We start from the raw sequence: 12084 nt of genomic DNA, 5'->3' as shown, positions 1-12084 counted from the left end.
ATTCAATTATTCCCTCTCATCATTGATGTTTCTCTCTTTCCCTCTCCCTTCCTCTCTGAAATCAATTAAAAAATATTTTTAAAAAATGCTTCTGGCTAACAGTCTTTTTTGCCACAGTTTCTTAGAGCTTTTGGTTTAAAGAATGCAGGCAAAGAGTAAATGTTCCTTTTTCCTTATAGTTATCCATCTTGGTGCATCCTGACAAAAATCAAGATGATGCTGACAGAGCACAAAAGGCTTTTGAAGGTATTTGTAAGTTTACCTGCTTCTGAATAATATAGTCAATGTTAGGGACGAACTGTTCCTTGTCCTGGATCAAGAAAAGAATTTAATAGTTTTGTCTTCTGGTCATGAAGAAGCTGGTTTTCAGTAGAAGAACAGTTGTCATTCCAAAGCAAAATGTCGCTGTTTAAGAAATAGACCTTAAGTTTGCTTTGTTAAAGCTTCTATGTGCCAACAAAGACTGTTACTGCATAGGATCCTTTTTTTCTCTGAACATAAAAAATAACTGGCAATGTTTTATCACTGGATTAAACCTGGATGTGGTGTATTTAGCCTTGAGTGTATATTTAATTTTTTCCAAGGCTCTCAAGGAAAGTCATTGCTATAGTTATATGTTTTTAAAATTAGTTTAACAACAGTAAATAATTTAACAAAGTAGGGAATGCTTTTAGATGGCACAAGTCCGTTTACACTGCCTGAGTATAGTTCAGACTTGCAGAGGGTGTTTGCAGAAACAGTTAATTTCAATGTTTTGCATTAGCTGTGGACAAAGCTTACAAGTTGCTACTGGATCAGGAACAAAAGAAGAGGGCCCTGGATGTAATTCAGGCAGGAAAAGAATACGTGGAACACACTGTAAGTATTTATAGAGCTGCTGTGTTTACAGGAAGTATTAGCAAGCCGTGGGCAACTTGTAGAAGGGTAAATGTTAACATAGCAATGCCTACTGTTGAAATTGTGATTGCATATGTGGTCTCCACCACTTTGCTGTGGTGGTCGTGAATAGTGTGTGCCTAAAACTATTAATTCACCCCTACACCTCAGGATGAAGAGTGGTTAGGACACTGCTCCGACCTCTTTCCTTACCAGTCCTGTGTTGTGGAGAGATGGCCTTTTTGTCCTCTCTTTACAGGTCACATTACTCCATTTGAGAGTGGAGAAGTGGAGCAGCCATGGTCACACTTGACCCTTGATTTTTATGCTTGTCCCTGTGAAGGGGTTGGAACATGGGCTTGAAGTAGGCTGGCAAGAGGATATGAGTAAATTTTTTAAAAAGGAGGAGCTACCTGTTTGTATTAACAACAGGGAAGGACTCAATTGAAATAAATTTAGTTAGAGCTGGTGTTATTTTTTCATTACTGAAATCTGAGTGGCGGGAAATGTTAAGGTGGCTTGCTTGAGGTAAGAAAGGTTTTTGTTTAATTTTTTACTTGCGGGGCAAGAATCTTGAGACCATTTATAAGGGCTATTTCAGTCAGAAGTGAATATGGATGTTTTTGAAGAGCTTTGGAATCTAAAACAGAACTTCATAACCAATAATAATAATGACTCCAAGTTTAATGAGGAAAAGGAGTAAAAAGAGGACATGGACGACCATAATTATATCCTACTGGTCTTGTGTTGGAAATGGCACGTGTAGGCCCAATTCTGAAAAAATCAGAAAAGTACCTGAAAATTCGTACTTGAATCATTGTAGTAGTTTCCTTTCATCTGAATTTTGCTTGTAAAGGAGCCACCCTCAGTCTTTCTGACCACAAGGTGGCAGTGGGGCCTTTCTGAGCTTGGAAAGCACTGCTTTTTGCTGGTGTACAACCCTGAGTGATTGCTTAATGGAGTGATGTCATTCTTGTGTGGATGAGTATATTTGACTTTTTTGGGATCTCAATAGTTGCCAAAGTGGTAAAAACACCAATTAACATGATGTGAAAATTATTGGTGCAGAGGGGTTTCACAGTGAAAATAAAAGAATGCAGTTGTAGAAATGCCAAAAAACAACACGCCAATATTTATTCTGTAGCTGCTTCTAAAACTTGACACACAATGTTTTCTTTACTAAACACATAACCACAAGCTGTGCAAGATAAGTGGGTGTGTTGAATTCATTGGATCTGGCCTAGGATTTGATGAGTGGGGACAGCTCCCTCACGGTCCCATCATCCTGCCAGTCGATGGATTTAGATGAGGCGGGAGAAAGAACCCCTTGCTCCTAGTTCTTGCTGATTGCATTGCTGTTTTGGAGGGGAGGCTCTTCTTTTCGCAATGGAAACTTCTTGTTGTGCGTATAGAAAAGTACACATACGTGTGTGTGCAGGCTCGTGGGTATTCTTAAATTATGAGCGCTCATTTTTTGATGAAAACAATTTTTTTTTAGGTGAAAGAGCGAAAAAAGCAATTAAAGAAGGAAGGAAAACCTACAAATGTGGAGGAGGATGATCCAGAGCTGGTGAGTTAAATGAGGGAAAAGCCACCTTACCTGGTGTGTGTGGGTTCACTGGTGAGTTAAAGAGAGAGAAGTCTAAAGAATGCTGCACACATGCTATAAACATTTATTGAGTATGTATTGGAGTTTGTAGTTGACTTTATTTTATGAAACACACAAATGAAGCATTATCTATAGTTTTTAGTACTTTTAATTTCTTTTGAAGTACTTTAAAAATGTCGGTACTTGTGAAATATAGAGCAAAGTCCTAGATATTTATGATTTTATTCCTAATCTTTTCCAGATATCTCACCTGTACTTCATTCAATAGCAGTTATTTTTAAATGGGACTTATGTTTATTGAATTTTTGTAAAGCATTGTACTTAGTTTTAAAAGAAACAGTAGTCATTTTTATAACCATATTTATGAATTTCTGTGATATTTAAATCACACAAGTATAGTATTGCAACTGGTACAGACAGCTTTGAGAAAAATCACAGATGACTCTTATTTTTATTTATTTATGTGTTGATTGACTTTACAGAGAGGAAGGGGGGGGAGAGAGAGAGAGAGAGACAGAAACATCGAAGTGAGAGAAAAACATCTATCAGTTGCCTCCTGCATGTACCCCGGCCGGGGATCCAACTCGAAACCTGGATATGTGCCCTGACTGGGAATCGAACCTGCCACCTTTTGGTGTACAGGATGACCCTCCAATCAACTGAGCCATGTCAGCCAGGCCACAAGTGACTCTTTTTTTTTTTTTTTTTAATATATTTTATTGATTTTTTACAGAGAAGAAGGGAGAGGGATAGAGAGTTAGAAACATTGATGAGAGAGATGGATCAGCTGCCTCCTGCATGCCCCCCGCTGGGGATGTGCCCGCAACCAGGGTACATGCCCTTGACCGGAATCGAACCTGGGACCCTTGAGTCTGCAGGCCGACGCTCTATCCACTGAGCCAAACCGGTTCGGCCACAAGTGACTCTTAAACAGCTGTCTATGAGCCATGAGTTCATTGTGCTCTCTAGGTAATAATTTACAGTTATGGAGAGCATTGGATAATCCAGTGGGTTATTTATTGGAGATTGGTTAAGCGAGAGATTCTACTTAAATATTTCTGTGTTTTTGCCTCTTTAGCCTGAAAAATTTAAAGTCATCTTAATCTTGTCTCAACTTAGGTCAGCATGTAAGTTATCCATATACCTATCTTGGTTTTAAAGATTTATAGAGAAGAGGCTGTCTTGCTAGGGAAACTTCTTTGCAACTTCTCTTGCTTCATTGATTTTGCTAACAGTGACTGGTCCCATCATCATGACAGTAATGTTGCTTGAGAACTACTAGGCTATATTTTCCAGTGGTCACCTATTTTGGGTTAACTCTCTTCCAGTATTTTAGTTTTTTTCTCCTCAGTCTTATTTTCTCTTCCTTTTAATTACCCTCTGTAGTCTTTTCTGAAGGCCCTCTTACAAATATTCCTTGGTTCTTCTAAGTTGTTAAAACCCTATTTTTTTAAAAAAATAAGTTTTTATTGATTTTTAGAAAGAGGAAGGGAGAGGAATAGAGAGATAGAAATATCGTTGAGAGAGAAACATCATTGATCGAAGCTGTGTCCTGCATGCCCCCTACTGGGGATCGAGCACGCATGTGCCCTGACGGGATCGAACTGGTGACCTCTTGGTTCCTGGGTCAGTGCTCAACTACTGAGCCACACCAGCCAGGCAAGCACCCTAACTTTATGTTAGTTGTCTTTTTTTCTGATTATAAAGGAACATATGCTAATGATAGAAAATTTGGAAAAAGCAGAAAAATATAAAATATTGACAATCACCAGTAACTGTTCACCCAGGAGAGTTTAGAGCTTTTAAAGATATTAAAATATTCATGACAGACTCTTTTACTCCTTTGATGTTTGTCTTTATTAGAGATTGGAGTTGGTCAGCACTGCTTTCATTGTGGACAGTAACAATATAACAAGCGAGAAATTTTGGGGCTCTTTTACTTACTTTTCTCTTCATATATTACTCTTTTCTCCAGTGCCTCTGATTTTAGGATGTAGGTTCTATGAAATCTGCATGATGAGTTATTTTCTAACTTTCTTTGTATATTTATTTATTTATTTATTTATATTTTTAATTTTTTAAAATATATTTTATTGATTTTTTTACAGAGAGGAAGGGAGAGAGAGAGAGAGTTAGAAACATCGATGAGAGAGAAACATCGACCAGTTGCCTCCTGCACACTCCCCACTGGGGATGTGCCCGAAACCCAGGTACATGCCCTTGACCAGAATCGAACCTGGGACCTTTCAGTCCGCAGGCCAACAGTCTATCCACTGAGCCAAACCGGTTTCGGCTCTTTGTATATTTAAAATACTTTATATTTGGGGGGGAAGTTTTAGAGATAGAGTTCTGTTTTCTTTCCTTTTTTTTTTTTTCTTTTTTTTTTTTTTTTAAATTAAATCTTTATTGTTCAGATTATTACATTTGTTCCTCTTTTTTCCCCCCATAACTCCCCTCCTTCCAGCTCCCACCCCACCCTCCACCCTCACTCCCCACCCACTGTGTTCATCCATAGGTGCATGATTTTTGTCCAGTCACTTCCCGCATCTCCCACACCCCTTTTTCCCCCAAGAATAGTCAGTCTATTCCCTTTCTATGTCCCTGATTCTATTATAATCACCAGTTCATTCTGTACATCAGGTTATTTATTCACTTGATTCTTAGATTCATTTGTTGATAGATGCATGTTTGTTGTTCATAATTTGTATCTTTACCTTTTTCTTCTTCTTCCTCTTCTTAAAGGATACCTTTCAGCATTTCATATAATACTGGTTTGGCGGTGATGAACTCCTTTAGCTTTTCCTTATCTGTGAAGCTCTTTATCTGACCTTCAATTCTGAATGATAGCTTTGCTGGATAAAGTAATCTTGGTTGTAGGTTCTTGGTATTCAGCACTTTGAATATTTCTTGCCATTCCCTTCTGGCCTGCAAAGTTTCTGTTGAGAAATCAGCTGACAGTCGTATGGGTATTCCCTTGTAGGTAATTGAGCCTCTTTCTCTTGCTGCTTTTAAGATTTTCTCTTTGTCTTTTGCTCTTGGCATTTTAATGATGATGTGTCTTGGTGTGGTCCTCTTTGGATTCCTTTTGTTTGGGGTTCTCTGCGCTTCCTGGACTTGGAAGTCTATTTCTTTCACCAGGTGGGGGAAGTTTTCTGCCATTATTTCTTGAAATAGGTTTTCAATATCTTGCTGTCTCTCATCTTCTGGCACTCCAATGACTCTGATATTAGACCGCTTAAAGCTGTCCCAGAGGCTCCTTACACTATCTTCACACTTTCGGATTCTTTTTTCATTTTGCTTTTCCAATTGGGTGTTTTTTGTCGAATCTTTGGTTTGATTATTGTACTCCTCTGGTCTGCTATTGGGTATAATATTCTTTATTTCAGTCCGTGTATGCTTACTTTCTAATTTCTTTATCGTAGCATCGAGGGTCTCATTAGTTTTCGTGAGGCTCTGCACAAATTTATGGCAAGCCCTCAAAATTGCGATTCTTAGCTCCATATCCTCCATTTCTGTCATGTTTTTTTGTCTCCGCATCTTTTATGCTTTCTTGGTGCACCCCCTTGTGGTCTCTGTGCGCAGTCTTGTCCTAGCCAAGCCTTAATTGTTGTAGTTAACACTAGAGGGATTTGACCCCCAGGCCAACTGGCTATAGGAATCAGCTGTATGGAAAACGTCTGCCTTCTGGGGAGGCGCTAATCCAGCCTTTGCCTGAGGCGATCGATCGGCAAATGGCTGTGCGCAGGGCCTGGGCGGGGCGGGATCAACAGGGCGGGCGGAGGGAGCAGTTATGGCCACGCTCAGTCCCGTTCCCAGAGGCTCTGCTTCTCAGAACCCCGGCAGCCGCTGCAAACCTCGGAGAGAAAGCTGCCCTCAGGTCCCAACTGATGCCGGATAATCCCGCTTCTCCCGTTTGAGTCTGGGTCCCTAGAGACTCGCCCGGATCTGGAGCCCAGAGTCTGAGACTCACTCCCGACAGAAAACGACAACCGCGCCCTCAGCCACCAGCCCGCTTTGCGCGCGCACCTCGGTACCTTTGTATTTTCCACACTGCGCCGCCTCTGAGCCTCGATTTGCTGTTCTCTTTCCTTCTAGTTGTAGAGTCTCTCTTCAGCCAGCCTTCCTGTGGTTCTGGGTGATGTCCGTTCAGTCTTTTAGTTGTATTTTTGAAATGGTTGTTTGCGGCAGCGGTCTCCGGTGTTTACCTACGCCGCCATCTTGGTCTCCAACATTTTTTTTCTTCTGTTTTCTTTCCTTTTTTAAAAAAATATATTTTTATTGACTTCAGAGAGGAAGGGAGAGGGAGATCGAAACATCAATAATGAAAGAGTGTCATTGATTGGCTGCCTTCACGCCCCCCGACTGGGGACCAAGCCCTCAATCTGGGCATGTGTCCTGACCACCCCCATGACGTCCTGGTTCCTAGGTTGATGCTCAGCCACTGAGCTACGTCCGGCCAGTCAGAGTTCTGTTTTCTATCTAATATGCTAACTCTTTCTGACTCTTCCAACAAGGATGTTGCCCCATCCTCAGAGTTCAGAGTAGAGGGAAGGAGCAAGAAGGGATAAACCTGCTCTTTCTGAGAACATCCAGGAAGTTGCTACATCACTTTTCCTATTATCCTATGGGCTGAAACTTAAGTTACGTGGACCTCACTCTGCTACAAGGAAGCCTAGGAACACAGGCTTTTATGTTAGGTGACAATGTGCCTTAAGGTAAGGGATTTTAGATGGAGGGAGAGGAGATGATGGGATGGGTGGGGTGGCAATTACAGCCCTGCCACAGTTAATAGACCCCTAAGACTGGTCTTCTTGATAACAACTTCATATCTCTAGTATCTAGTCTGGTGCCTAGCACAGAGTAATCATAAAATTTTTGTGAAAAGAAAAAGAAAAGGAAGTTAATTTTGGAAGGTTTTTGGCACAAAGGATCCTCCAAAATCTCAAATGGTTGTGATGAGTAGGTAGTGCTTTTTACAAGACGTAGTTTCCTATGTATCATCTGATGGTGAAAGTGGTGGAAATATCTCAGAGGTAGATGTGTTATTTATCTCTCGAGACCATAATTAAGTGGTTCTCTTTGAAGATCCTTTTCTTTGCCGAGTTCTAGTCTGCTTTTGTCTTGGGCTCCATCTGAAAGTACTTGATTCAAGTAGTTGGTAAAATAATTTAATTTTATTTTCTTTGGTTCTTAACTTTCTTGTAGTTCAAACAAGCGGTATACAAACAGACCATGAAACTCTTTGCTGAGCTGGAAATTAAAAGGAAGGAGAGAGAAGCCAAAGAGATGCATGAAAGGTATATATCAATATATTCACTTAAACCATATTTAAATACCTAGATTAACTAACATTGCTCTTTGGGGATTTTTCCAAAGAAGGAATAATGTAGTAGGTCATTTAAACAATTATCTAAAATAGTTATCTGAAACAGCCAACGTTTTGAATCACAAAGGTAAGAAATTCTGACTTTGGGAAATGCTGAATAGACTTGTCCACAGGGAGTTTATAATCAAGGGTGCTGTGTACTTTCTTCCTGATTTCCTGGAGTGAAATAGGCAGTTATTGAGGCCATTGTTACTGAGGCCAGAACTTGTTGTGTCTGGTGGCTGCAGCTTTGGTGAGTTGTAGTATCACACACACACACACACACACACACACACACACACACGTATGTATAATCACATATGCAATGTCTATTGTCCTAAAGTATGTTTTCCCTGGCTCATCAGAAATCTTGAGTTTACTGGTAACTTAGTTTATGTATTTTGTGGATTGGTGTTAAGCAATAATTAGGTTTTGCTAGTTGAGGTTTATGAAATGTTCTTCTTTTGGGATAGGATTTTGTGCAGAGATCCTTTTGAGTAAGGACCTCTGTAATTGTAATGGTCATTCTACCGAAGTAGGTGGCCTGGGTTCTCGAGATAGTTTGTCAGTGGCTGAGCGCAGAACCTCCAATTAGGGTTGGCTGGGTTTTGATGATCTTGTCTATCTGTGTAATGAAAATTTATGTCTTCCCCATAGTCTTATCTGCATGTTTTAAAATGAGACATTTATGAAACAACTTAAATTTATTTTATTTCATTGTTGACAATATTACAGATGCCCCCCAATTTTCCCCCTTTTACTTCCTCTATCCCTCTTCTCCCAGCCCCACCCCAGGCCTTAACCACACTATTGTACTTTGGGCCCTTCTCAGATAGCTATCTTTGGTTGTGTTTCTTTGTGGTTTTTAATCCTCACCCAAGGATATTTTTTCATTGATTTTTAGAGAGAGTGGAGAGGGAGAGTCAGAGAGAGAGAGAAATATTGATGTGAGAGGGACACATCTATTGGTTGCCTCTCAGAGATAGACAAACATTGATGTGAAAGAGACATATCTATTGGCTGCCTCTTGCATGGGGATTGAGCCTGCAACTGAGGTATATGCCCTTAACCTGAATTGAACATGGGACCCTTCAGTCCGCGGGCTGACCTTCTATCCACTGAGCCAAACTGGCTAGGGTAAGTCAGCTGCTATCTTTGTAAAATCCTAGGAAATCGATTTACTTTATATGTTTGCTTCTGTGGGGAGATGCTTTAACTTGTATAGTTAGCACACACTCTTAAGTATTGTATAAGTACTACAGTCTGGCTTTCCTCATAGGAAGCGACAAAGGGAAGAAGAAATTGAAGCTCAAGAAAAAGCCAAACGCGAAAGGGAGTGGCAGAAAAACTTTGAGGTAAATTTCCAAGGTGGTCAGGGAGGGATTCTTATTCCAGAATAAGAAAACTTCCCAGCAAAGAAACTTGGTTTCCGGAGCATTCCCAGGATTGACTGGGGCTGACAGGGAAATGGGATATGGGGGAAGAGTGAGTTGCCCTGCCTCAGCCTCCTGTGAGCTCTGTAGCCTTGGCAAGGGCAGTGAGGGTCCCGGAATGGTGTCTTAGAGATTGTGGTAGGCACACGCTGCTAAGTAGGCTCAAGAAAAATGGCCTGCCTGTTTAATTTAGGGGCAGACATGGAGAGGTCTTTTAGTAGAAACCGAGGTTCTTATGGACCTGATGTCCTGCCTACAGAGAGACTTCTGGCTTCTGAACCCGACTCCTCTTTGACACTCTAGTTACATCCTTCAGGTGCACAGCTAGTTATCTGAATTGAGCAACACTTGGTCTCAGGGTAGGGATTGGCTAACCAGAGTTGATGACTTTGTACCACTGCATGCATGAATAAAGAGAAGATGAGTAGGCCCCTTGATAAGGAGGAAGAAGTCCCTAGTGGCCCTCTCAGTACAGCTGGTGCTGGCTTTGAGCCTCCATCCAAGTGTTGGTGGGGAGTAGGACAGATGCAGGGAAAGAGTGGCTGTATTATACTGGCTGGCCATATGGCTTTGAGAAAATGATTTGACTTCTCTGAGCCTTGGTGTTGTCATTTGTGAAATGCGAGTGGCACTGTACACAGATCAGTCAGCTTTTTGTGAGGATTAGAAGTAGCATGTGCTAACTGTCCAGCCCAGAGGTCCCCAACAAAGGGTGGCCTCATTGTTGATATGAATATTACTCATTGTGTTTTCCACTTCTGACCTGCGGCTGCCTTATCCTGCCTTCTAGGGGTGGTACGACTTTCCTGGGCAAAGGCTTGTTCCAGATGCTGAGCTAGGTTACAGGCAGTGGCAGAGCAGGTCAGGCCCTTCCCCTTATTGACTAGTTTCCTTCCCTCCAACCACGTTTGTGTTTAGGAAAGTCGAGATGGTCGTGTGGACAGCTGGCGAAACTTCCAAGCAAATACAAAGGGGAAGAAAGAGAAGAAAAATCGGACCTTCCTGAGACCACCGAAAGTCAAAATGGAGCAGCGAGAGTGACGCCTGGGCCAGAGCCACGGACCTTCCCCCACCGTCTCCCACCTGCTCTGAAGGACTCATTCTCTCCTCCCGTTTCCCCCAACATAGAATAGTATTTGCTTTTTAGGCCATTTTGTTTTCAATACAATTTAATATCAATCAGAGTAATTCTTTTGTACATTGAAATGAGGGGCTTGGTTTAAAAAGGAACCTTCCTCCAGCCCTTACCCCCAGGCCAACCACGATCGGAAGGTGCCACCGCTGGTGCTGCCTTCTCCACCCCGTAACTTAATGTTTTGTACTTCACTGAATTGTCATGGTTAGAGACTTCGTGTATAGTTTGTGGAAATCATCCAATTAAACATTGCTTAAAATGGTGTTGCTGTGACTTCAGATCCAAGCCCGGGCCACCCGGGGAAGCCCCTTTGCCTCCCTGTCTCGCTTCTGGGTGTGCATCCTTCAGAGCCACAGGTCAGATAGGGAAGGCAGTGGGCACACAGAGCAGTCGCTTGACACCCTGACGTCCTGGGTGTTAGGCATGTGTTTTCCCGTCTGACTGACCAATCTGTGTGGCATGAAGCTCTGCGCCATCCAAACCTGCTCACTTTCCAAAGAGCTGGCTGTCCTCCATCTAACACCATTTTGTCCTAGCCTGTCTGCATTCATTAGTGGTCGTATTCTGTATGTGTAATAAATTTTTATACCCTAACCATTACTGTAGTCTTCAGGTGTTATTCCAAGGTGGGTCCCTTGTCTGGCTTGGTCCAACCCTGATATCCTTTGGAGTTCTGGCTCCCTTATTTGCTAAACCTTATTTGCTAAACCTTAGTTTCTTCATCTGCCAAATGGGAATATAGACTACTGTGGCAGTTTTTAGGGAGGAGTAGCCATCTATACTAGTATACATAAAAGGCTAAGCGGCCCTGACCGGTTTGGCTCAGTGGATAGAGCGTCGGCCTTCAGACTCAAGGGTCGCAGGTTCGATTCTGGTCAAGGGCATGTACCTTGGTTGCGGGCACATACCCAGTAGGGGGTGTGCAGGAAGCAGCTGATCGATGTTTCTCTCTCATCGATGTTTCTAACTCTCTATCCCTCTTCCTTTCTCTCTGTAAAAAATCAATAAAGAAATATATTTTTTAAAAAAAGGCTAAGCGACTGGCCGGCTACTCGACTGGCCAATAGGTATGATGTGCACTGACCACCAGGGGGCAGACGCTCAATGCAGGAGCTGCTGAGGGACAGCAACTTTGCAGAGTGCCCTCTTGCACTCTGGGACCCCTCAGGGGATGTCAGACTGCTGGTTTGGGCCCGATCCCTGCAGGCCAAGGGACCCCCACCTGCTGGAGGGACCCTGCTTGTTCCACAGACACCCTTTGAGCCCTGGCACCGCCCCAGGTGCAGCCTGGTGGCCAAGGAGGGACTGCGGGAGATTGGCTCCAGGGTGGGTCTGGCCCATCTTGCCCAGTCCTCCCCTGCTGGTCACCTAATTAATTTCCTTTCAATGTGCATGAATCCATGCACTGGGCCTCTAGTGGCATATATAAGGTAGCTGCACAGTGCCCAATGGGTGTTGCCAATATTCTTTCTGTGTTAAATGAAGGTCCTGATTACTTTGAGAATTAATGTGTGAAAGTACGTGGCTCAACGTACATACTCAAATGTCCTGCTGGCTATGAGAGACAGCCTTTGGGAGGGACATAAGGTGAGCTACAGAGAAATGACGAAGATATGAGACACTGGGTGATTGAAATTAGACTTGCTACAGTATTTTGTAGATGAGT

The 12084-nt window shown here is 42.4% G+C and overlaps 1 protein-coding gene across 1 annotated transcript in view; it reads left to right on the top strand.

The window, feature by feature from the left end:
- The window catches only part of DNAJC8 (DnaJ heat shock protein family (Hsp40) member C8), a 28208-nt gene extending 17196 nt beyond the window's left edge, over window positions 1-11012 (top strand). The window contains exons 4-9 of the mRNA XM_070404505.1: window positions 180-246; window positions 764-858; window positions 2375-2446; window positions 7691-7782; window positions 9130-9205; window positions 10202-11012. Coding sequence (XP_070260606.1) covers window positions 180-246; window positions 764-858; window positions 2375-2446; window positions 7691-7782; window positions 9130-9205; window positions 10202-10324 — 525 coding nt within the window. The 3' untranslated portion in view covers window positions 10325-11012. The remainder of the gene's footprint in view (window positions 1-179; window positions 247-763; window positions 859-2374; window positions 2447-7690; window positions 7783-9129; window positions 9206-10201) is intronic.
- Window positions 11013-12084: the final 1072 nt, after the last annotated feature.

The sequence above is a fragment of the Myotis yumanensis genome, unplaced genomic scaffold (assembly GCF_028538775.1).
Source record: "Myotis yumanensis isolate MYYU_CA2020_CCGP unplaced genomic scaffold, mMyoYum1.0.hap1 SCAF_2, whole genome shotgun sequence".
Classification (NCBI taxonomy): Eukaryota; Metazoa; Chordata; class Mammalia; order Chiroptera; family Vespertilionidae; genus Myotis; species Myotis yumanensis.
Note: the sequence above shows the minus strand (reverse complement) of the source record. Positions and strands in the feature narration are given on the sequence as shown.